At 38.4% G+C, this 24092-nt stretch overlaps 3 protein-coding genes across 5 annotated transcripts; all 3 read left to right on the forward strand.

The window, feature by feature from the left end:
• The first annotated feature begins 279 nt into the window (after positions 1-279).
• On the forward strand, positions 280-17165 carry LOC140368589 (ATP-citrate synthase). 3 transcript variants are annotated; one of them, XM_072455542.1, is made up of 30 exons: positions 280-422; positions 3964-4145; positions 4402-4524; positions 5829-5891; positions 6015-6205; positions 6279-6358; positions 7088-7218; positions 7306-7424; positions 7872-8008; positions 8248-8309; positions 8513-8630; positions 8717-8871; positions 9393-9483; positions 9711-9767; positions 10257-10286; positions 11066-11207; positions 11295-11463; positions 11900-12004; positions 12123-12319; positions 12393-12474; positions 13303-13413; positions 13492-13619; positions 13702-13795; positions 13889-14043; positions 14481-14631; positions 15141-15284; positions 15610-15723; positions 15803-15885; positions 16017-16093; positions 16187-17165. In XM_072455542.1, the coding sequence occupies exons 2-30, from the start codon at positions 3987-3989 to the stop codon at positions 16279-16281; spliced, it is 3363 nt and encodes a 1120-aa protein (XP_072311643.1). In that variant the 5' UTR covers positions 280-422; positions 3964-3986; the 3' UTR covers positions 16282-17165. The 3 variants fall into 3 exon arrangements, with proteins under 3 accessions (XP_072311643.1, XP_072311644.1, XP_072311645.1); XM_072455543.1 differs by lacking the exon at positions 9711-9767; XM_072455544.1 differs by lacking the exons at positions 9711-9767; positions 10257-10286.
• A 201-nt stretch (positions 17166-17366) lies between these two features.
• On the forward strand, positions 17367-20345 carry LOC140369040 (kelch-like protein 11). The gene is made up of 2 exons (XM_072456256.1): positions 17367-17877; positions 18537-20345. The coding sequence occupies exons 1-2, from the start codon at positions 17387-17389 to the stop codon at positions 20119-20121; spliced, it is 2076 nt and encodes a 691-aa protein (XP_072312357.1). The 5' UTR covers positions 17367-17386; the 3' UTR covers positions 20122-20345.
• A 653-nt stretch (positions 20346-20998) lies between these two features.
• LOC140368665 (cytosolic 5'-nucleotidase 3-like) lies at positions 20999-23756 on the forward strand. Its single transcript, XM_072455663.1, has 10 exons — positions 20999-21177; positions 21536-21610; positions 21678-21776; positions 21842-21911; positions 22353-22399; positions 22535-22620; positions 22685-22774; positions 22893-23055; positions 23138-23338; positions 23494-23756. Exons 1-10 carry the CDS (start codon positions 21175-21177, stop codon positions 23635-23637), a joined length of 978 nt encoding a protein of 325 aa, XP_072311764.1. The 5' UTR covers positions 20999-21174; the 3' UTR covers positions 23638-23756.
• Positions 23757-24092: the final 336 nt, after the last annotated feature.

Here is a 24092-nt window from a genome sequence, read left to right on the forward strand (position 1 = left end):
CGGTTATAAACAGGAAAGACAGCGTTACGGGGGACGAGAGAAGGGAGGACATACAGTAAAAGTCAGGATCGGGTTTCGTGACCTGCTGCATTTGAAGCCGGGCATACGTGAGCTGTGCCTTAACCACCCGACCACCACATTTTCTTTTCCTGAGTGATGAGCGATGATGAGCATGACAGGATGAAGGCTCATTGGAGGCTGGCCGCAGTTAACGCTCCGTAGGTGTGAGTGTCATCGCCACGTGACTGCCGGAGCCAATCAGAGGGCGCAGAGCGTGTAATGCTCGGTCTCCAGATTATGGTGCGACACTGAGCAGAGCAGTGAGGTGGCAGCTGCACACTCCCGGTACGACAAGTGTCTCCGTGTCAGTTCAACGTGACACTGCCGCGAAGGAGCGTGAAGGTACTACTTTTAGTGACAAGGTAACGTGTTTTCCCCGTCTCATTGTTTGATTGATGTGTATCAGTGCGCTGCTGCTGTGGTTAGCACTTGGCTAATAGCAGTTAGCCCGTGTCAGGAGTTTGGGTTAGCTACTGATGCTGAGGGTGCACCGATAAACCCGCTACACAAGAGGAACAAACGAGTAGTGTGTGTCTTCTTCGTATCATTTGAATACATGAAATACTTTGCATGAATGTAGTGTTACAGAGCATTTTCATTATGTTTGTGTGTGTAAACTGTCTTCATTATTCACGCTAAATGAGGCTGTCGTTGCATCATCTCTGTTCATTGTATTCCTCCTGGTTTTCTCCCAAAACTCTTTTGCTCTTTCACTTGGTTTCTACTCTGAATTTCCAGTCAGTTTTTGAACTTCTTGTCTGGCTCGCTTGTCCAGTCTGCAGTCACAAAGTGGGTGTGGTGGATGGTAATCACAGTTAGAGCAGGTGACGTCGTGACAAGTGAGTTTATAGTTCGAAGTGAAGTTGCTTTGTGTCATGTCACATCAAAGGGGAAATACTGTGTACTATCAACGTTTATGGGGCTTTTCACCAGATGATTATGGTGTTACCACATTGTTATTTATGGTGTTACCACATTGTTATTACTCTATTTCTTTTGATGTATGCATATTTGAGTAATCCTGTCCTGCGTTCCAGGCTTGAGTTTTCACCTTCCCCCTATCCCCGCATCCCCGCCCACTGCCTTCTACTGACCAAGCAATCATGTCAAATTCAGACTGGCTCAGACCCCTTACATCTATACAACAATAAAAAATAACATAAATCAAAGTCTGCTGATTGCTACGGTGAATTTAAACTGTTCTGCCGTTTTGAACAGGAAATGTACCGACTGGTTTCTGTTTTATGTTATTACATAATTTTAGGTCAATATTGCAGTTTTCAATGAACACAATGTAAAATAATGATCTACGTTTGTTATTGTGTTATGCTAAATACCAGAAAATATGGCACAATATTATTATTATTGCTTACTTGCTTCTAGTATTATGATGTATGTTTAAGATGGGCAGCAGATGAAAAGGGTAGTTTAGTTCTATTTGAATCCTTACCATATTGCCTGATTATATTTTATATCTATTCCTGCTCTAGTTCACTAACATGTCAAAATCATTTAAACATTACACTTTTATTCAAAATGCCTCTCATAATCTAACTTTTTTTTTTGTTACCAAATCGCAACAACAGCAATTATTTGATTAACATAATTTAACCTAACTTGTTTTATGTATAAACCCAGCCAACCCTGGTCTGTAGTTCATACAGCTATAAACATTTTCTAAAATATATGTGATCTTTAGAAGACCGAAATAGGAACTGCAAAACATTATCTCAAATGTCAATGTCGCTGGACATTTTGAAAATGTGAACTTTGACCGGAATCTATAAAACATAAATTGCAAATCTAATTACAATTGCAATGCTTGTCAGAAAAATCAAGATAATAATACGTACGAAACTGTTCAGCCCTAGTATGGCATTAAATGTATCCACACCCATGGAGATAGTAATGCCACCAGATCTGTGGACAGGTCTGATCTGTGGACTGATGAGCCCACTTACAGTAAGATTGCACAATTTCCAAGCTAAATTTGAGCAATAAAAACATTAATGATTGAATAAATGCATTCCATGCAAAGCAATAACTTTTCTATGGAGACTAGCGCACCTTTAAAAAACACATCCTGGACAGACTCAATAATTGTGTATTTTGGTGTGCCATGTTAATTAGTTCAAGTGTAGATTGCCTTTCCACTTTTTAGAGTGGCACCAATTTCACGTCTGGATGACTTCAGACAATGGGCTTGACCAGTGGATTATGGCTGTCTAAATACTGGGACATCTTCCCCTGAAAGCATGACAGGATATACTGCTGCTAATCTAAATCTAGGCTGTAGTGCAAGAGGCAATTCAAACCACTTAATAAAACTAATTTTAAGTTCAGTTTGTGTTCTGTAACACAAGACCTTTTTTGTCAAACCAGTTGAGATAAGCTGGCTTGTTTGTGGCCTTGGAATTGTTCAAACTGACTGCACTGGTTTGGGTTGAAGAGATGGTTGTGTCTTCAGTTCAAGCACAGGGTCGCGGTACACTTTCCATTTAAATGTTGGATGAGCTCCTGTTGTGAGAAGTTTGTCAGGCAGGTCTGACGGGATGCCCCAGTCTTTGAAACACGTATTACAAGTTCTCTTTGTCAAGTCTTTTTTGTGGGCCACTGTTTTTCTTTACTATCAAATGTACTGTTTTTACAATTGTGAGGGGGGAAAAACTGCTCAATTTACTTTGAGCAGTACTTGACCTAAATAATCATGATAATCAATCAATCAATCAATCAAATAATCTTGACAACCCCAACAGTAAGATTTATGTGAGGTTTTGTCTGCTTAGATGTTAAACTATAACCGCAATTATGACTGAGTGCCTGTAGTTTTATTCAATGCCTGTAATATTTCTTTGTTGAAGAAAGGTTAGGTAAACCTATTTGCATACTCTCTGACTCGGTGCGGCTCCTAATCGTATCCGTAATCACTGTTTGACTTCTTTTTTTCTATTGAGACAACCTTATTGTTTGTACCATAATTGTGCTGTTTATTTACAACATTGATAAGACTGAGACCACATTTCAAGAATCATAGACAAAATAAACAATTTCAACATTTTAGGTTTCTGGGAGAGGTGTTGTGGTTACTGATGGTTACACTTTGATCACTTGTTTAAGAGTCCACATATTGGCAATAGTCAAGCATATGATAACATACATGAAATATTTTCTAACTTTATAGTGGGGATGGCTCAATACACCTGTCACTCCAATGTTTTGGGATTTGTGTCATTTTGACACAGCAAGGAAAGGGTTATGATTGTCATTTCACATTTAAAGGCAGGAAATTTCATTCTAACAGAGAAGTGTTGTTTATAAAAGACAAATCATGGACTTTTAACACATGTGAAAAAAGGGCCAACTAATTTAGTACTCGAATAATCATTAACTGTTTTATACACAGACTTGAACAAATGTCATGTGCAGAGAGAAGATTTTGTATTTTGATAAAAAAAAAAAAAAAAAAAAAAACATTTTACTTCTGGATATATCTGGATCAGCTTGGGTTAAAAATCAAAATCACTGGCCTTTTGCTGTCTAAACAACTAATTTGATTCATGGAAAGAATAATCACTAGACTAATCGATTATCAAAATAATCATTAGTGGCAGCCCCAAGTAATGGTCTAATTAAATGTATTGTGTACTTAATTAAAATTATATGAACCAAGGGTGGTTGTTGTTGTTCGGAGGCCTAAACATATTGAAAGATTTATATTCATTGTTGATGTGAGATATGACTCGAAAAGAACCTTTACATTGTTAATAATGTGCAAGTGTGTTGTCTAAGGTGTAATGTACAACTGACTAACCACATGTTATCCAAGGATTTCTATAATTGTTGTCACGTGCTTGGCGTGCATTTTCTCTGTCACGGCTGATTGAGTTTATGATGTTTCTTCAGGGTACGATCGACCCAGCGGTACCATGTCGGCCAAAGCCATCTCTGAGCAGACGGGGAAGGAGTTTCTGTACAAATACATCTGCACCGCCTCCGCCGTTCAGAACCGCTTTAAATATGCCACAGTCACAGCTGACACAGACTGGGGCCGCCTCACACAAGAGCACCCCTGGCTGCTTACAGAGGTAAAACAAAGCACGTTCTGAAGTACATTCCTTTTACCGTATTACGTGATTGAAGTTTGATTAATTATGGTTTAATTTATGTTTTAAACCTAGTAAAGTTATGGCTTCTAGATTAAAAGTAGCTCCTGCCCAAATTTGAGAATATAATCTGTACAGTTTCAGTTTCTAAAGAACAAAACGTCAAACAAGAGTTGCTTCATGATATATCACCCTGATTATAAATTAATTCAAGTTTGTATATTTTCTTTTTTTACAGAAACTGGTTGTGAAGCCGGACCAGCTTATAAAAAGACGTGGGAAGCTGGGGCTCGTGGGCATCAACCTTGACCTGCAGGGGGTCAAAGACTGGCTCAAAGATAGAATCATGAAAGAGACCGCAGTAAGTAGTGATCACTGGGTATCTGCGTTTATTGTCACTGTCAAACCTCTCTATGGATTTGATTTAAGTTTGAGATCGTGATATAAATAGTTTATTATTTGAGCTTGCAGCGTTCAGATTTGTGCGTGTTGTTTTTACAATAAACTCTTTGGGGGAAACACAAATAAGCCTGCCACAATATCAAACATATATCAAAAAGTATGATGAATTGCTACACAAGATGCCATGATAAACACTAATATTAAAACTTAATCATACTAACATAATGACCGTAAAGCAGGATAATGCTAGTGAACTCTTTCTTAGAACCATAGTGTAAAGAAAACATGAGATGCAATAATTGAATCGCACAATAAAACACACAAGGGCTTAGAGTCCATAGTTATTGAAGTTCGATCCTCTACAGCTCAAATCTTCTCGTTCTACAAAAAATAATATACATCTTTCGTTCATTTATTACTGTTATATTATTTTTAGAACAATAAATATGTAAGATAAATTGTACTAGAAGGTCAAGTACGCTGTTATAACTGCTTATAACTTATGACAGTAAACGATTGCTTAAAATATTATTTTCATTGATCACCCAAAGGATCATGATTGTTTCTTTGAACTTTTACTACTAAGATTTTAAAATACATCTTTGTTTATGCTTCTGGTGCATTGTTGACTTACGAGTCTTAATACCAGTTGGCGAATAGCCACAGTGCCACAGGACAGACTTGTATGTCAACTTGTGTCAAAACACAATCCTATGCACTTATGTTTAGCTCTGTCCGGCTGGCGGTTATGCAATGCTGCTGGAGGAGGAGGTCTATTCTGGTTCAACATACACACGCCAACACACACGCACACACAAACACACAAGCACGCACAGACATACACACACACGCTACTCTTTACACAAAGTGGTTCTGCATGCTTTGCTTTAGGCACAAATGGAAAGCAGGAAGTAGCATCCTCTTTTATGAGGTCATAATATCAGGCTTCAATAGAATAAAGTTCCTTCAATCATGACATATTACCAATTTCCACAACTTAATGATACATATTTTTATGTTCTTATTATCGAGCAAATATTAGTTTATGCTTTTACTGGATCACTTTGTCCTGACTTTGTTTTGATTCCTTGTCTTTAAGAGTTTTGTTTATAAGAGTTTTTCTATTAAGAGTGTTTTTTTTGTTTTTTTTTAAAGCTTCCTATAAGTTATCTGTTCTTTTACTCCTGTATCTTCTTGCGTTGCAACACCCAAATTTCCCAATTGTATGGACAATTAAAGGCTTATCTTTTCTTTCTTCATCAGGTGGGCAAGGCTAAGGGTGTGCTGAAATACTTCCTCATTGAGCCGTTTGTTCCACACAAACAGGTAAAACTTTGCCAAATCTGTTCAGTCCAAAGCATTGATTGTCTTGGGACACCTTTGAATTGTGTCCACCGCTGCTGGCTCCCTGAATAACTTTGTGAACGTCTCTTTGCCCTCTTTTCACAGGAGGAGGAGTTTTACGTGTGCATCTATGCCACTCGTGAGGGCGACGAAGTGCTGTTCCACCACGAGGGCGGAGTGGAGGTCGGGGATGTGGACGCCAAGGCCCTGAGGCTCATGGTGCCAGTGGATGAGAAGCTAAACGAGGAGCAAGTCACGGAGCAGCTACTGACAAATGTCCCAGATGAGAAGAAAGGGTGTGTGCTTGCTCTCTTCTCAAGTTACTCTGTAAAATGTTTCCACTCAGACAACATTTGTTTATTTTCTCAGAGCGCTGGCAAGTTTCATCGTGGGCCTTTTCAGTTTGTATGAAGATCTCTACTTCACCTACCTGGAAATCAACCCCATAGGTAATTTTGAACTATTGCCACGAATGTATGTTTATTTGAAGAAATTCAGCCTGACTACGCAATTATTTTACTGTAGGTTTATGGCCATTCTCTAAAATAATCTGACTACATATGTTTTTTTTCTTTTTGCATAACAATAAATTAACAATAAATAGTATAATGCAACTGCTTGAAGTGCATATGACAGGTTGGACTACACATTTTACTAAAATGTAGTGTAACATAAAAATGTTGCCCCTTTTCCCCCAATTTGACAATTTTGGTTTGTTTATAATTTATCTTAGTAGTTGGTCAGGGACAGCGGATATGATATAAGGGGTGATGCCACAACTGTTACCTAGCAACCATTATATAAACAATGGCTAAAATCCATATAAATTACAGAATAGTTATGAACTGCAAATAATAATACATTTTATTTAGTTAAATTATTGTTTAAATGGTTAGAAAAATGTGTTTGTTTTGTAAAATTGTCCCTCAGAACTCTGCTCTATCTCCCTGAAATCTCCAACTTTTTATTTTTACTTCACGAACTGCCACTTAACTGATGTAAAACTTTTGTAACTACTTACTATTTACTACAGGGACTATACCATCAAAACCATTATATTTAGAAAAGGTGTCTTATGCACGTATTTTTCTTTTCACTGGTTAAAAATGTGACTGTAATGTGGGGAACATGCTGATGGACGTGCTTTTGTGTCGTCTCATACAAGCCTGTGTTTTCAGTGGTCACTCAGGATGGCGTCTACATCCTGGACATGGCAGCTAAAATCGACGCCACCGCTGACTACATCTGTAAAGCCAAGTGGGGTGACGTTGAGTTCCCGCCCCCCTTCGGCAGAGAGGCTTATCCAGAGGTGAGAGTGTAATTAGGTTATGTTGTAGTCGCTTCATTGTGGAACCATTAGAGCCGCTTTAAACACGATTATGTCGTTTGTCTGTAGGAGGCTTACATCGCCGATCTGGACGCAAAGAGTGGAGCCAGTCTCAAGCTGACTATACTCAATCCTAAAGGCAGGATTTGGACAATGGTGGCAGGAGGAGGGGCTTCGGTGGTCTACAGGTAGAAAAAGTGATTGTTGAAGGGGACTTAATGCATGTTTGAGTAAAGAAAAAAGTTCAGTTTTAAAAATCAGACATGTCTAGACACGCTAACCATTCTCATTGGGAAAAGATAAATTGATAGTTTGAAGGGAATGTAATAATTCTACCGAAACCATTTATTAAAATTGAATACTGTACTGCTTGGTGGCTGAGTGGATGGCACACCTGCGCTCCATGTGAGCAACCCATGAATCTGGCTCTTGACGGTTCCATGCAATGTCTTTCCCCAGTCTCATCCCCATTTCATACTGTTTTGTCCTGTCTAATAAAGCCTATGGGCACAAAATCTATAATTTCAAATTATTTTAGATTACATTATTTCTATTGTAAATGTCCCCTCTTAAATATTTGTATGACATACTTCACTGAATGTTATCACATTTATATTTTTGTGTCGTCTCACCAGTGACACCATTTGCGACTCTGGCGGAGTAGATGAGCTGGCAAACTATGGCGAATACTCCGGTGCTCCCAGTGAGCAACAAACGTACGATTATGCAAAGACCATCTTGTCGCTCATGACCCGAGAAAAACATCCACAAGGTGAGAAACGAACAGAAACGTCTAGACCAGAACAAAAGTCCATAGAGTTTGTGGAGAAGTCACAGCTTTCACAAACAGATGATTGACCTCTCTTTCAAAAATATGTTTACTTCGTTTCAAGTGGTGTTTTGTCTTTTCTTCAACACAAGACACCATTTTCCATATATTGCAGCAGATTTCAACAGCTCTGGTTATGCAAAATCAGTCGGTAAATATATTCTGTTCTTTGTCTCCTACAGGAAAAGTTCTCATCATTGGAGGAAGTATTGCTAATTTTACCAATGTAGCAGCCACATTCAAGGTGGGTTATTTTAGGTACTTTGAGCGTAAACCAGTAATTGTTGGAATATACTGTGCAAATGGAAATCTATTGTACAAATGACTAGACCTAAGTCTCACAAAGAAATGTACGACACACATTTATCGTTATTTCATCAAAAGCATAATTTGAATGTTTGCAAATAGAATGGCTGTAGCACAAATGAGTTGATAATATATTTTCAGGGCATTGTCAGAGCTATCAAAGATTACCTAGAGCCTCTCAAAGAGAATGAAGTCTCTATTTTTGTGAGACGTGGAGGACCTAACTACCAGGAGGGCCTCCGAGTCATGGGTGAAGTTGGTGAGTGACACGAGCATCTTAGCATTTTACTAATATTCAGCTAAAGCCTTTGAGTGTTTTGTAATGTAATATTTTCCTCTGCACAGGGAAGACCACAGGAATTCCCATCCACGTTTTTGGCACAGAGACCCACATGACCGCCATAGTTGGAATGGCTTTGGGTCACCGCCCGATCCCGCATCAGCCTCCATCGGACGCACATACTGCCAACTTCCTGCTCAATGCTAGCAGCAATGCAAAGGTAATGGAACCTATCATACATTCTGATCACTGACTAGTGAAGTATAAACTGAATTTTACTCAAACTGGTAAACTGATAATGGTCTTCCTCAAAATGTATCAATAAAAATGAGCATGAGTAAGGATAAGGCAAATTAGTGCTTGCAAGAAATCTAATTCAGTTGATAATTCATTTGATGATTTCTGTTTTTAATAATTGACAAAGTGAAAAATGTCTTACTTTCCCCGTGAAAAGGATTAAAATTGTATTTGTCCAAAGCGTGCAATAAAATATGTAGATTTTCTTTCATGACCATCGCTCTTGGTCGAGTATTTATGCTTTGACTTCTCTGTCTGGAGTTGTCAACATGTGAAGTGGTTCAAATAGAACGGAGCCACGTGTCAAGGCCGTTTGAAGCATTTGGGGGCCAAGGCTCATCCAATGTAGCTAAGTGTCCTTTTACACGGTATCAGGTTTTGTCCGATCAAAGCTCTTTATAAACATAAGTCTCACTTGTTTGTGTCATTGTTGCAATTTTTTAGACTCCAGCTGCTACAAGGACGGCCTCCTTCTCAGAAACCAGGACGACTAATGATTCTAGTCACGCCAAAAAGAGCAAAGGTCTCCCAGCAGGTAACTTAACCTTAGAGTCACGGCACAGCACTCACAAATCCACTCAAATGTACTCGCACACTTCTGCTTTTCATTTTTACTTATGCTTGCCTCTTTTGTCTTTCCTTCCCCCAACACTGTTACTGCTTTTACTGTGTCCTTTTTTTTTTTATTTGTCCCTCATCGTCCTGCTCTGTCTCAAAAAAAAACGCCTGTTCACCCTGTGTTTCGTACACATTTCTCTTAAGATTCGCTTCATTCTATATTGTGGCCTTTGAAGAATGTGGTCACAGGCGATTGGAAAGGTAAGTGAAGGGTGTGCCATGCCAGTGCCATGCCAGTGTGGATCACAGCATCAGCTTTTCATGCAGGGCTTCTGTACGCCTCCTTGTGTCCAGAGAGGTGTGTGACTTTACATGCCTGCATCACATGGGTGATATTTGACTAATTACTTTTTAAAATGTGTCCATAAACACGTTTGCTAAATCTAAGCCATGAAGATGCAGTGACAGTGCATCCACTTTGTTGTGTGTTGTGTAGAGATTTGTTTTACTGTTTCAGTGACGTTCTCAAAACCCTTAGTGTGCTTTTCACAGCAGTGCACTAAAGGCATGTTTTAGCAGTGCTTTGCATGGTAGATGAGCTGCTGTGACCTGCTTTCAGTATTTAGGATGGTTCTTAGGGACAAACCTTATGTCTGATAGAGACAATGTTATTATGTTCAATATGCACTCACTGTTCTTTCTTTTCTTTTTGCTTGTTTTTGTTGTTTTTCTGTCTCGTGGGGGTCACAGAAGCTCAGGCCTCTTCAGGCTGCTCTGGAGGTATGGATGGGTGTGATTCACTTCCATCTGCTTACTCCCAGATTGTGGCAGTGTCTCCTGTTGTTTCTCCTTTTTTAGTTTGTTCATAAACTTGTATGACTCTTTGCAATCAATTGAACTGGTCCAACAAGTATTACCGGTAATTAGAACCAGTAAAGGTTTATTGGTATTGTCTGTGAACAACATTCTTCACAAACTAGGAACTACGATATGGTGCAGCATAAGGAAGTTGATCATTGTAAATAAATAATATACAACGACGCTAAAATTTACAATTTATAACAAGGATTTAAGTTCCTTCATTCATAATGGTGACTTATCATTTATTGATTTCTTTATGCTGTACTGTACATTTTTAAATTTAGTGTTGTATGTTGTTTGTAGTCTTCTATGTATCGTAATGTTATTCAAAAGTATATTCTTGTGAGATGGTTAATTTGAGGTCCATTTTTAAGTATTAATTTACCTGGATTTTTGACCATATAAATCCTCCTAATCTTCTATTTTCAGTGTAATATTTAAGGTTCTCTTATTCTTTAGCTCATGGTTTTGGTCTGACTTGAATGCACAGTGACCCAGTGTGAAACAACATTAACCACATGTGTCCAATTTGTGGCGAACTGGTCAAAACCAAAAACCATTTGCGGAAAAGTTGCGTCATATTAGATTTGTCAGAGTATTTATTGTATTGCGACTTGTGAATTTAAATGAACTTAACTCCATTGGCCTAAACCGTTCGGTCTCTTACCAAACGTTTTTGCTTTTGTTTTTCGTTCCAGCAAAAGCCACCACCATTTTCAGTAAACACACAAAGACCATTGTGTGGGGCATGCAGACTCGAGCCGTACAAGGCATGCTGGACTTCGACTATGTGTGCTCTCGAGATGAACCCTCTGTAGCAGCAATGGTCTACCCATTCACGTACGTCCGCAAATGTCAAGAAAACGTATTTGTACCGTACGTTTAGCTGTGCCCAGTTTCTCATATGCGGCCTCTGTGTGTTTTTAGTGGGGATCACAAGCAGAAGTTTTACTGGGGCCACAAAGAGATCCTGATCCCAGTCTATAAAAACATGGCCGACGCGACGAAAAAACATCCTCAAGTGGACGTGCTGATCAGCTTTGCTTCACTGCGCTCGGCTTTTGACAGCACTGTGGAGGCAATGCAGTTCACACAGGTAAAACCACATACTGACGTACATTTCTACTGTCGAATTAGATTAAATGCATAGGGTGCCTGAAAGGTTTTTGGTTTGATATTTTATTGTGGCTTGTAGAGCTTGGAATTGTTTCATTTTCAGTTAGCCTATTGTTAAACAAATGGAGACTTTTTGAGTCAGAATACTAAATCAATATGAGTTTAAAATCATTCTGACTATAGACCATTTCCATGTACTTTTTAATGTTGTTTTGGTTAATGTATATCTATGGACATTTTGTTCTGCTGCCAGTGATGCGTTTTGTCATAAATGTGGCTTTTTGCCATTCAATCTTGAGATCTAGACTTAGAATTGTGCTTTAGTGCTACAGTCAGTATTGTGTATTGTATAAATATTGATAAAATATGTGACTAATTTAGCGACAGTTGAGTAAGTTCATTTTACTTGTCTTTAGATTCACACTATTGCCATAATAGCGGAAGGAATCCCTGAAGCTCTGACCAGAAAAATGATCAAGATGGCTGACAAGAAGGGTATCACGATCATCGGCCCAGCGACGGTAATCATAGATGAGAATGAGTAAAAGTCCTCCAAAAACCTCACCATTAAGTATTTAATGCAGTAACAGATACTTATGCAGAGAAGGTAAGTCGGCACCTGTTTGATTCTGATCTCAGGTCGGTGGCATCAAGCCCGGCTGCTTTAAGATCGGAAACACGGGAGGCATGCTGGACAACATCCTGTCGTCCAAACTGTACCGGCCCGGCAGCGTGGCATACGTGTCCCGCTCCGGAGGCATGTCCAATGAGCTCAATAACATCATCTCTCGCACCACTGATGGGGTCTACGAGGGCGTGGCCATCGGAGGAGACAGGTAATGTCTGAAAACAGGCTTGTGGATTTTTGGCGTTTCTGGCATTGTAATTTCATCCAATTTTATAATCCAGATATCCAGGCTCAACCTTCATGGACCATGTGCTTCGATATCAGGACACTCCAGGAGTAGAGATGATTGTGGTGCTAGGAGAGGTAATGGCAGTTACAGCATTTTTGCACAATAAGATACTACTCCAAACCAAGTGCATTATCATTACCTTCTTGCCAAAGCCCAATCTCCTCAGCTCTCCGAAGCTAAGCAGGACAGGACCTGGTTAGTACTTGTATGGGAGTCCGTTGGAACATCTGGTGCCACAGTGGGGCGCTAGAGGGAATGTCATTGTGTCCTTAGGCGATACTCCACCCAAACTGCCCAGTAAAGCGTTTTGAGTGCCTTCAAGGTGGAAAAGTGGCACATAAATACACTGTAATAATTAAAATGATTGAGTGTCTATTTTTAATCTTCATATCCTTCCCCTAGTATTTTAAACATGTATTTTAAAATGGCAATTAATTTAAAATTACTCAAATTACTTTTTAGTGTCAAGTAAACAAACACAAACCGTATTCTTCTTGTTCCTTTTGTTTTTGCCTTGTTGCAATAAGCACAATGCATTATAAAATGATGTATTTGTTTGATTTTGCTGTTACGGTTGAAACAAGTTCATTGATTAATTGAAACTAATCAATTATTGAAATTATCATCAACTAATTTAGTGATCAGATAAATCTGGCCTATACACAGACTCCAAAACGAGCCATGTGCTGAGAGAAGTGATTCAGACAAAGCACCAATTACTGCTACTCCAAAAGGACATAAGAAATGTGTAATATGTGTTTTTAATGAACCATATACTATACTATTTAGTTGTAAATGCACTCAAGCACCTTAAACCTTCAAGATCAAACGAACAAATCAAATTAAATGATGAATGAATTAATGAAATAAAACGTGTGATACTATGTTATACTCGTTTGCAGATTGGAGGAACAGAAGAGTATAAGATCTGCCAGGGCATCAAGGAGGGTCGGATTAGCAAGCCTGTCGTGTGCTGGTGCATAGGGACTTGTGCCACTATGTTCTCTTCAGAGGTGAGTTTGAGGATCCAGTTTTAATTTTTTCTTTTGTTATTAGAGTTTCAGATTCATGTTTGATGTTTATTTGTTCAGGTCCAGTTTGGCCATGCCGGAGCTTGTGCCAATCAGGCTTCAGAGACTGCGGTGTCCAAAAACCAGGCTTTGAGTGACGCTGGAGCCTATGTACCGAAGAGCTTTGATGAACTGGGAGATGTGATCAAGTAGAATGATTGCTTATACGCATTGTTTTTTGTTTTTATGGTAACATTTTTCACATTTAAAATGATGTAATCTGTTACCCAGGGCTGTTTACGATGATCTTGTGGCCAATGGCACGATTGTTCCTGCTGAGGAAGTACCGCCCCCTACTGTACCAATGGATTACTCCTGGGCCAGGGTAAGTTGTCTCTTAAAATCTGACTGCTTGTTCAGTTGTGTTTTTAATAAAAATTATTTTGTAAATATATGTAAACTGTTTGTTTTTATGTAGGAGCTGGGTCTGATTAGAAAGCCAGCCTCTTTTATGACTAGTATTTGTGATGAGAGAGGCCAGGAGTTGATTTATGCCGGTATGCCCATCACCGAAGTCTTCAAAGAGGAGATGGGCATCGGAGGAGTCCTCGGCTTGCTCTGGTTTCAACGCAGGTCAGTGTAAATTAAGTATATTCATTTTAACTACTGCTTCATCTCAAAGTAAAAGGATATCGTTTCAAAAATCAAACATTGAATCACATCAGAGGGTTTGCTTAGCCATATACAAATCATTACAAAAGGTTAATTTAGATCAGAGCTATTTGCATTGTACTCGAGTAAGATTACCTTTACTGTAAGATAATATCAGTATCACTCAAACAAACATAAAAGGTAGAGACTCAATTGACTCAAGACCATAAAAATATTTTGTGACAATGCCTAGTGTTTGATTAGAATTACATTTCCCCCCCTAAAGTTTAGACCAATAAAAAGTAGTAAAAGTGAATCATATACATTAATACACGTGCAAATTATAAACCTTCATCTGGCATTTTAAAAATGGCATCTGTTTGTGTAAATAAGTTGTTGATGACTCTCCTGTGGTATAGATTGCCTCGTTACGCCTGTCAGTTCATTGAGATGTGTCTGATGGTGACTGCTGACCACGGCCCTGCGGTCTCTGGAGCACACAACACCATTGTCTGTGCTCGAGCTGGGAAGGACCTCATCTCCAGCCTGACCTCTGGCCTACTCACCATTGTGAGTACAAATTAGCCATAGCGATTTACAATCCAAAACAAATGGTATATCTTTTGAATGGGTAAAAGTTCTCAAAAATGGCACCTAAAAACAGGAAACTGAAACCAATTATAACAGGTCTGCCACAATAATACATTACAAAGTGTGGTATATGCTGACACAAATTGTTGCAGTTATTGACATTAAACACTAATCATATCGTAAATTGTACATCAGTTGTAATTAATGTAAAGAAACAAAGAACATTTTACAGTGAAAAAGCATGTCATAACATTGAGTCAAAAATATGTTAATTGTTTGGCCCTTTACTGTTCACATGTTGTATTACTGTTAAAAAGTTCAGAGATGGCTTCTTAACAAAATCTTCCCCTCTAGAGAATATGATTTACTTAGGATAAATTGAGCTACCAGTTATTCTTTCATATAGAACAATTAGGTGTTATTTTGACTAGTTTGTGACGAGTCTTTGGCAGCTCTATAAAGACATTTTAATTTTGTTTTTTGTTCAGGGTGATCGTTTTGGCGGTGCGCTGGATGCTGCAGCAAAGCAGTTCAGTAAAGCGTTTGACAGTGGGATGCTCCCCATGGAGTTTGTCAACAAGATGAAGAAAGATGGCAAACTCATCATGGGCATCGGTCACAGGGTTAAATCAGTAAGTAACAACAATGAAGATCAGATTTTTGGTGTGTTTTACATGCAAGAAATGTTGTCATCAAAAATGTGTCAAGTAATCAGTGGAATTTTAGAGTAACTGTTGTATTTGGAGTCAAACTACAATGCGTTTTTAAATTAACATTTTTTTTCCTCTTTGCTACATCAATTTGCTCTATTTTGCAGAAATAAATCAGATTACCGTTATCATGACATTTCAAAATCAAATTTTTGTTGCGCATGTAAACATAGTTGCTGTCGTCCATGTTGTTAGCGTAACTTTTCATGCATTTGTATTTATTATTAATTTGTGTCTATAATTTCAGATTAATAATCCCGACATGCGAGTTCAAATTCTGAAAGACTACGTGAAGCAGCACTTCCCCGCTACACAGTTACTGGATTACGCCTTAGATGTAGAGAAGATTACCACGTCTAAGGTGTGTTTTAAGTGACAATGTTTTATTTTTTGAATGTAATCAGAACTATAACATTGTATTCTTTTACTTTTTTCTCCAGAAACCAAACCTGATTCTCAATGTAGACGGTTTCATTGGCGTTGCATTTGTGGATCTTCTCAGGACGTGTGGCGGCTTCACGAGGTAATAAAGTGTGGTATTTGTTTCTCTTTTTATTGTGCCTATAATATAAATTAAGTTGGCTGAATATTGAACAATGACACATTTTTTGAGTTGGCAATAAGCTTGAATTTTTTTCTGCAATTTCAAATCAGGGATGAGGCTGATGAGTTTGTGGAGATCGGTGCTTTGAATGGAATCTTTGTCCTGGGTCGAAGCATGGGTTTCATTGGTAAGTTTCATCTTGGATATTATGTGTTTATTATTACCTCCTAATAAATAGTGTATAGAACAGCATTTGAATTGTATTCTGCGTTTCCATTAGGGCATTACCTTGACCAGAAGAGACTGAAGCAGGGTCTGTACCGTCACCCGTGGGACGACATCTCCTACGTGCTTCCTGAACACATGTCCATGTAACTTCGTCATTTGGGATATTAAAGAAAGTTTTTATTTTAATGGAGAAAAAGGGGAAGTCTATTAGTTATTAAATTCAAATCAAGAAACGAAATGCAGCTACAGCTTCTAGCACAGTTACATAGTTGGGTCATGAGCATGATTGATGCTGTAGGTTTAACGAGCCCAGTGAGCTCATCTACACTAATGCTGCTGGTGTTAAATGGTTATTAAAGCCAAGCAAAACAGTTCACATTTTCTGTTTTTAAAAAGAATACTTATTTTATTGTATCAACAGTTTTCTGTTAAGTTCCCAAAGTGCTCTCTGACTCTCAATACAGTATTGCACCTTAGTGAAAACCCAATAGTTAATAGTTTCCCTTCCATTTACAATAAACCAAAATTGTTTTTATTGAAAAGGGCCCAGTGTTAATTCAGCTGAAGGTATAGTTTTTATTTTATTTTAGACATTGGCAGAAATGGACATCTACTTGATTGAAGATATTGTATAATTTCACTCATGCCTTCTTCATTTATAGTAAATGGTTTCCACTCATGTGATTTCTGCAGTTTTGGGAGGGGTATTTCTTGTTCTGAAAAGTCACTTACAATACACTAAAATACTGACACATCATTGTAGTTCAATGGTTTGGTGGAGGAAAGGCTTCATGAATGTGCCCGATGAGTCTTAAACGTTGCTGAGAGGGACCATGAAAGCAAATGGCACATGGACAAGGCCTAAACTTATAATTTATTGCCTTCAACTTACTTCAATACTTCAACTTCCCAAGGCCCCTGCCTGCTATTTTCACTTATGTTTGCTATTTATATTTAACTGTGAAATAAAACTGTTTGTTTTTATAATATGTTGTCTTATAGAAGAACAATAAATAATTTATTGTCTTAAATGTGTTTGAGTAATAATTTATTGATCTGTCAAACTGATCAGGGCACATATGACGAAAAAAATAATAATAGGCTCTATTTGAACTGATAAGTGACACAAACACGATAAATAGAATGCTTTGACTAGTATGTATAGTTTGTGCGTAGGCTTTGACAGAAACCAGATGTGATTGGACGGATTTGAGTTGAATACGGAAGTGAAGTGAGCGCTTCCGCACTGCGCATGGATGAGTTTTCTCGTCATTATTACTCCGAGTGCGCAGAACTTTCCCATAAATCGTTACCAGTGCAGGCCATGGCGGCTGCAGCTGACGGTGACCCGGTGGACAGCATCTGTGTCGGGGTGGAAGAAGGCGAGACAGTCGGTGATGAGGCCGAGGAGTTCAGCTGCTGCCCGCACTGTTCGAAGCTCGCCCAGCGGCAGAACGAGCAGCGCAAGGCGGGCCAGTTCTGCGACCTGACGCTGCTCTTCACATCCGGGGCCAGAGTCCACACTGTGTCCGCACATCGCTCCGTCTTATCGGCCGCTTCTTACTACTTCACTGCGCTGTTGAGCGGACAGGGGGCCGCGCCTTCCGGGAGCGTGGAGTTGCGGGACTGGGGCTCAGTGGGACCTGAGCCGGGCACAGTGGAGGCGGTGATAGAGTTCATGTACACGGGACAGATCCGTGTGACTGCGGCCAATGCACACCAAGTCCTGGAACTGGCCCACAGGTGAGTCTGTGCTGAGAGTCAGTTCCACTGGTTTGACCACACCTGTAGAGACAAGTGGTCAAAGAAATGTGCTTTCTATTTGGCTTGTGTGTAACATTTGAAAAGCCTACACTTACGACAAAATGTAGACCACCAGGGTCTGTAATAATATGTTTAATGAGTTAATAGTGGTTTATTTTATACATTTCCCCACGAAGAATAAGTGGAAAGGTGCATTCGGCACAAATAATAATAGATTATTAATACCAATAATTCAAATAATATACTAATACCAGTATAAATAATACCTTTATTGGTACCATTATTTCATTACTATTTTTCACTGCCAGTTTTGCACTGTTTTGATCATACTGTACATTTTGTGAATATAATTATTAAAACATATATAGTTAATATTTTTATTTTATTTACTTCTATTTTTTTAATGCATGCCTTATTTTATCTTAGTTAATTATTGCTTCATGTTGCACCTATCACTGAAGCAAGTTCCTAGTCTGAATTTTGTTCACTGACAATGGCAAATAAATTTATTCTGATTCTGATTAATCTGTGTGCAAATCAACCTCACAGTGACTATTGTGACTCCAGAAAAAAAGAAATTGTGAGCAATATTCAGATTTTTTTAATAAAAAGTTCATTGTTGTTGTCTTCACATCCAGGTTCCTGTTGGCCAATTTGAAGAGTTTCTGTGGAGAGTTCCTGAGGAAGAGGTTGACTCTGAAAAACTGTGTGTCTGTTCACCGCTTGGCCTTGACTTACACTTTAGACCAGCTCAATGAAGGAGCCACCGCCTTAATCCGCAAACATTTCCACAAAGTTATTCACAACAAAGACTTTCACGCTCTACCATTTGACTTGATCCGACGCTGGCTCTCTGACTCAGAAATTACTGTCAACAATGAGCAGGAGCTGTTTGAAGTAATTGTCGAATGGGTATACGACAATCAAGAGGAGAGAGAAGAACACTTTGACGAGTTGTTTAGACTTTTAAGATTGACACAAATATCACCAGCATACCTCAGCCAAGTCGTGACAAAGGAGTCTTTAGTTGCCAATAACAGCTCTTGCCGTCAGCTTGTGTCTGAGGCCATTGAGGTGCATGCCATTAGCTTGGAGAATCTCACATTTTCTGACATTAGTCTTTATGCTTCCTACATTATGAAACTCAAGCCGCGCTTTTGTCAGAAAATGGATGTCATCTTGGTAGTTGGTGGCGTTTCAGAAAGTGGAGACCATCTAAGTGAATCCATTGGATATTTTGTAGCAGAGGATCGCTGGGTCAACCTACCACACATTCACAATCACCATGACGGACATGCAATTGCAGTAACTGACCATTATGTTTATATAGCAGGTTCCATGGAGCCCGGTTTTGCGAAGGCAGTTGAGCGTTACGACCTGTACAACAACAACTGGGAGCCTTTATGCGCTTTGACCACTCGTAAGCATTCATTTGGTCTTGCTTGTGTCAAAGAAGTCCTTTACAGCGTAGGTGGACATGGCAATTTTAGTCCTGGTTTTAAAGATGTTGACGTTTACAACTCAGAGCAAGACCAGTGGTACAGCCTTGAATCAGCTCCGCAAATATTAAGAGATGTTAAAACACTTGTTATTGAGGGGCGTTACATTTATATGATGGCAAGAACTCCCATTGACATCGAAGAGGACGATGGCTTGCGCACAGTAGCTATTTGTTTCGACACGGAGACCAGCAGGTGGCAGGAAGTTGCATCCTTGCCTCTTTTAGACAACTACTGCACTTTTCAAATGGCGCTCGCATGCTCCAACTTTTACAACACTGCCTCGTTTTGTCCAAAAAACTATGATGAGTCCAATGAAGTAGCGCAACAGAAAATGAGCACCAGCGTCCCAGAAGACATCCTAGACAGTCTGCCTCCAGAGGTACTTACTCTTGAAGGAGCCAGTGTCTGTTATCTTGGTAACGATATATTTGTTATTGGTGGATGGAAAGGAAGCAATAGCATGGATAAACAATGTAGAAAAGAGGCTTATAGATATTGTGCAGAAAGAAAAAGGTGGATGTTGCTACCACCAATGCCCCAATCAAGGTGCAGAGGTACAGCCTGTCATATTCGTGTCCCATTTAAATACCTCCAAGGTAACCAGCACTACCCCATGCCCCACAACTTCACTCGTCACAGAGACCGATTTCAGCACCTACAGTATCGCCACAGAAGGACACTTACTCTGCGAAGACAACTGCAGGCTCAAATTGAATGTTGAGACAAAACCCCGACTGTTCGCTCATAAACAGTTTGCCAAAAATATGTTGACTATGCAACTATGTAAACAGTCCATTTGTGTAAGTTTTATGTGAGCTTTTTTCTACCTGATTCAATTCACAATTATATTCTTGAACATACTTGTATAACTTTATTGCACTGTTATTGAACAGTTTACATGCTGCTATTTTACTGTCCTAACAGAATCCAAATCACAAAATCTGTCTGTTTATCTTCTTGTCGACTTTCTGAAAAGCTGTTAATATCTCATTTTTGTCCACTCATTTATTTTATGCTATAAACCAATATCAGAATATGGTTTTCTTTATATATGTTTGTGTTGATGATGTGAACAAATGCCACACAAATGTTGGTAATTGTGGCTTGTCAATGATGATTTGTACATTTATGAAGTAAATATATACTAATAAAATAATACTTTGTGACCATTGTAAGCACTTTGTTTATAAGATATATGGATGAAATTCATAGCTTAGGCCTACTTATCTTAAAATTTAGAAATACTGGTTAAATGCATAGATTCACACAAAAAATCACACTGTTGATCATTGTTTTGTCGTAAATATACAACTAAATGCATATTGGTGAAGGACTATATAGGCATATAGGAAAATTATGTTTATACTCCCCAAAATGTATGGTATGTCACCAATGCCAATAGTCTCAATCAAATACATGAAATACGCTGTGCATTCTTGTGTAATCCTAAATCATATTCATCTTTTTTCTTTTCTAATGTGTTTCAATTCAATCCAATTTATTAAAATGCATTTATAGTTTTTTTTTACACTCAAGTATAGTGAAATGAATTAACTAGTAATCAAACGAGTGTCGGAACAATTGTGGCTTCTGAGTTTCTCGTCGGACTTGAATGGGTGGAGCAAAGCCACAGTCAACGTAAACAAATAATCCAAGCAGGTAGCTCTTAAAATAATGAGTTTTACATGAAACATTTAGTGCCGTTTTAGGCAATAATATATCGGCGGAAGAGATTTTTTTTATCCACTTCTGTAGAGAATATTGACCTTATAAAATGGTAAGTTATTTTGAAAGATTGAGAGTTACATAACAAACCGCAGTCAGGAAGAGCCTGTGTCAGCAAAGCCCTTAATCACTTAACCATATGCAACGAATTTTTATTAATTTACGTCCGCAAGCGCTGTCAATCAAGTGTGTTGCAATGTTGTAAATATAAGCAATAGTCTTGTTAGTGTGTATATTTGCAGTTGTAGCTCAGTTGTGTTGACTTGAAGCTAACTTGAACTCATGCAAAATCTATTTGAGATTTCTTTTTTCTGTGTATTTTTTGTTAGTTCATTATTTAAGTTTTTATATGTGGGCGCTTTTCTGGTCTGCAACACGTTGTGGACATAAAATACTTCTATATGTCTCAAATTCAGCAAATTCCCTGGATATACACTCCAGTACGGACTGTAGTGGCCATTTGGCACCAGTTTATAAAAAATGAGGTAAGATATTTTCTTTAGTTTTTTGTTATTTGGAGAGATAACAATAACATAATTTGATCCACTGCAGATCCCAGAGTTGTCAAAATGCTCAGTGTTCATGAGGGAAAAGGGCAGAGTGGAGGAAACCATCTACAACATGCAGCGAGCTGGACCAGGCAGCCTCCAGGTCAGTCTCAGGCCCTTTCCATTATATTTTTGAACCTGTTTCAAATCTTGTGTTTTGTGTTTTAGGTAATCTCAGACTTTGATATGACACTAACAAGATTTGCCTACAAAGGACGAAGAGTTCCCACCACTCATAGTAAGGCGGAGTATACATCCACATGATAAAGGACACATATTATGCATTATTTGTACTGTTTACTGACCTTCAAACATTGGCATCTCATGTTTTAGTTGTAGAACTTAAAAAGACAAGTCTGCAAAAAGTACACATTACTTATCAATCAGATGTTTTCCAAGTCGATAATTGCGTTAGCTGTCCATCTTCAGGGAATAACATAGGAGAGATTATTAAATATAACTTGCTCCTGAAAGGCTCATTCAGTTACACAGCTGTAAGGAATGCTATTTGACAGGAGAAATGCTCAGAAAGATTTTCTACAGCTCCAGCTATGGTTTGATGAGGAAACAATGTTATAACACTGTTAAAAACTCAAAAAAGGAAATTTAGCATAATATGTGTCCTGTAAGATATTGTGTAATTGTATTTACAACTGAAACAATCTTTCAACTTTCCAAGATATCCTGGACAACAGGTTATTGATTGATGAAGAATGCAAGAAGAAGGTTATTTGCAATTACTTGTTATGTAATTGAGTTAATGCATGTGTATTGCTGTCTTGCACATAATGATAAAATAATAATACTTATGTCAATAATAATTATACTAATAATAATAAAAATACTGTGTTTTGTCTGTAGATAAAGAAACTGTTGAACACCTACTACCCTATAGAGATTGATGCTCAGCTTTCTACTGAAGATAAACTACCTCTCATGGTGGAATGGTGAGCAGTAATAGCTTTTTATTGATCAAATGTTTATGATCCTAAAGGTGAATTTTCTTTTGAGGTGGACTAAAGTTCATGAGCTGCTAATTGAGCAGAAGATCAGGAAAGACATGTTGGCACAGGCAGTCAAGGAATCCCACTCCATGCTCAGGTACGCGGTTACAATTTCAAAGAAAAAAGGTTTGACGAAGGCAATAAAGCTGAAACTTATCCATTTCTTTTTTAAAGGCTTCATCAACTTCGATTGTATTTTCTAAATGTTTTCACAGGGACGGTTACAAAGGGTTTTTTGACCTTTTGGCGGAGCTCCAAGTTCCATTGTTAATTTTCTCGGCTGGTATTGGAGATGTATTGGAAGAAGTTATCCACCAAAACCACGTTTTCCATCCCAATGTGAACATCATTTCCAACTACATGGATTTTGACCACACTGTAAGTATCAGGACTTGTGCAACAAATTACCCAGTTAAGAAGTCAAACCTTTCACTTTTATTTTCCATTGTGTTGTTTGTAGGGAGTACTTCAAGCCTTCAAAGGACAGCTGATTCACACGTTCAACAAAAGAGAGGGCGCTCTGTTGCATGCGGCTCATCTCACCGAGCTGAAGGGGCGGCCAAATGTGCTGCTGCTTGGGGACTCCTTGGGGGATCTGACCATGGCCGATGGAGTTTCAAATGCACAAAATATTCTAACCATCGGCTTCCTCAATGACCAGGTAAGTGATAATAATAATGTATTGGATTATATAGTGCCTTTCAAGACACCCAAAGCGCTTCTCATTGCTTTATCCATTCACTCCATTGGTGGTGTGGTAAGCTACTTCTGACTGACATTTAGCATGATTTGTGTGTTGTTTCTTTCTGTTTCCAGGTTGAAGAGAGGCAAGAGTCATACATAAAGTCCTTTGATATTGTTTTAGTGAAAGATGAAACGATGGAAATCCCGAATGCTATTATCAAGAAGATCCTAGACACAAATAAGATGGTCAAAAAGGATTTAGCAATTTACCCCTGAAATGTCACATAGGTGGTCCCTCCATTTACAATATGAATGCTCAGCGATGCACAAAACAAACTTACCTCAAACACAAGATGTAAACACTCTTCACCTAGCTGTTGGTCACAGTCTACATGTTTCCACTTAGTTGCAATGTCAAGTGAAAAGCAAACCGCTACTCATTTGTCCCACAATTGTTTTATTTTTAATATCAATGCATTTTAATATATTTGTTTTCATATTGTAATGCATACATCCTTCCATGTATAATCACCTATTTATTTCAAAAAATCAAATTGATTTGAGTTGCTATTCTAAAATGGTTTATTGCAAGTTATTAATGAAGCAGTATATAATAAACTGTTAATAACTGAACAGTGTTGTAAGTGAAGGTCACATGTTTGTGGGGCTGTGTTGCAACTACATTGTAAAAACTACGGAGTGTTTTTACAATACAAAAACAACTTTTTTAA

This window comes from Eucyclogobius newberryi, unplaced genomic scaffold (genome assembly GCF_026437365.1).
Source record: "Eucyclogobius newberryi isolate DKJ021-1_F unplaced genomic scaffold, fEucNew1.0.hap1 SCAF_20, whole genome shotgun sequence".
Classification (NCBI taxonomy): Eukaryota; Metazoa; Chordata; class Actinopteri; order Gobiiformes; family Gobiidae; genus Eucyclogobius; species Eucyclogobius newberryi.

What these genes read in the sequence shown, in the direction of transcription:
- LOC140368665 (XM_072455663.1), top strand. An exon ending in ACCAGTTTATAAAAAATGAG is followed by an intron (nt 21,611 to 21,677) that starts GTAAGATATTTT and finishes GATCCACTGCAG; the next exon opens with ATCCCAGAGTTGTCAAAATG. An exon ending in ATGAAGAATGCAAGAAGAAG is followed by an intron (nt 22,400 to 22,534) that starts GTTATTTGCAAT and finishes TTTTGTCTGTAG; the next exon opens with ATAAAGAAACTGTTGAACAC.
- LOC140369040 (XM_072456256.1), top strand. Translation starts at nt 17,387, where the DNA reads ATGGATGAGTTTTCTCGTCATTATTACTCCGAGTGCGCAGAACTTTCC. An exon ending in GTCCTGGAACTGGCCCACAG is followed by an intron (nt 17,878 to 18,536) that starts GTGAGTCTGTGC and finishes CTTCACATCCAG; the next exon opens with GTTCCTGTTGGCCAATTTGA.
- LOC140368589 (XM_072455542.1), top strand. Translation starts at nt 3,987, where the DNA reads ATGTCGGCCAAAGCCATCTCTGAGCAGACGGGGAAGGAGTTTCTGTAC. An exon ending in CCGAGAAAAACATCCACAAG is followed by an intron (nt 8,009 to 8,247) that starts GTGAGAAACGAA and finishes TGTCTCCTACAG; the next exon opens with GAAAAGTTCTCATCATTGGA. An exon ending in CCACTATGTTCTCTTCAGAG is followed by an intron (nt 13,414 to 13,491) that starts GTGAGTTTGAGG and finishes TTATTTGTTCAG; the next exon opens with GTCCAGTTTGGCCATGCCGG.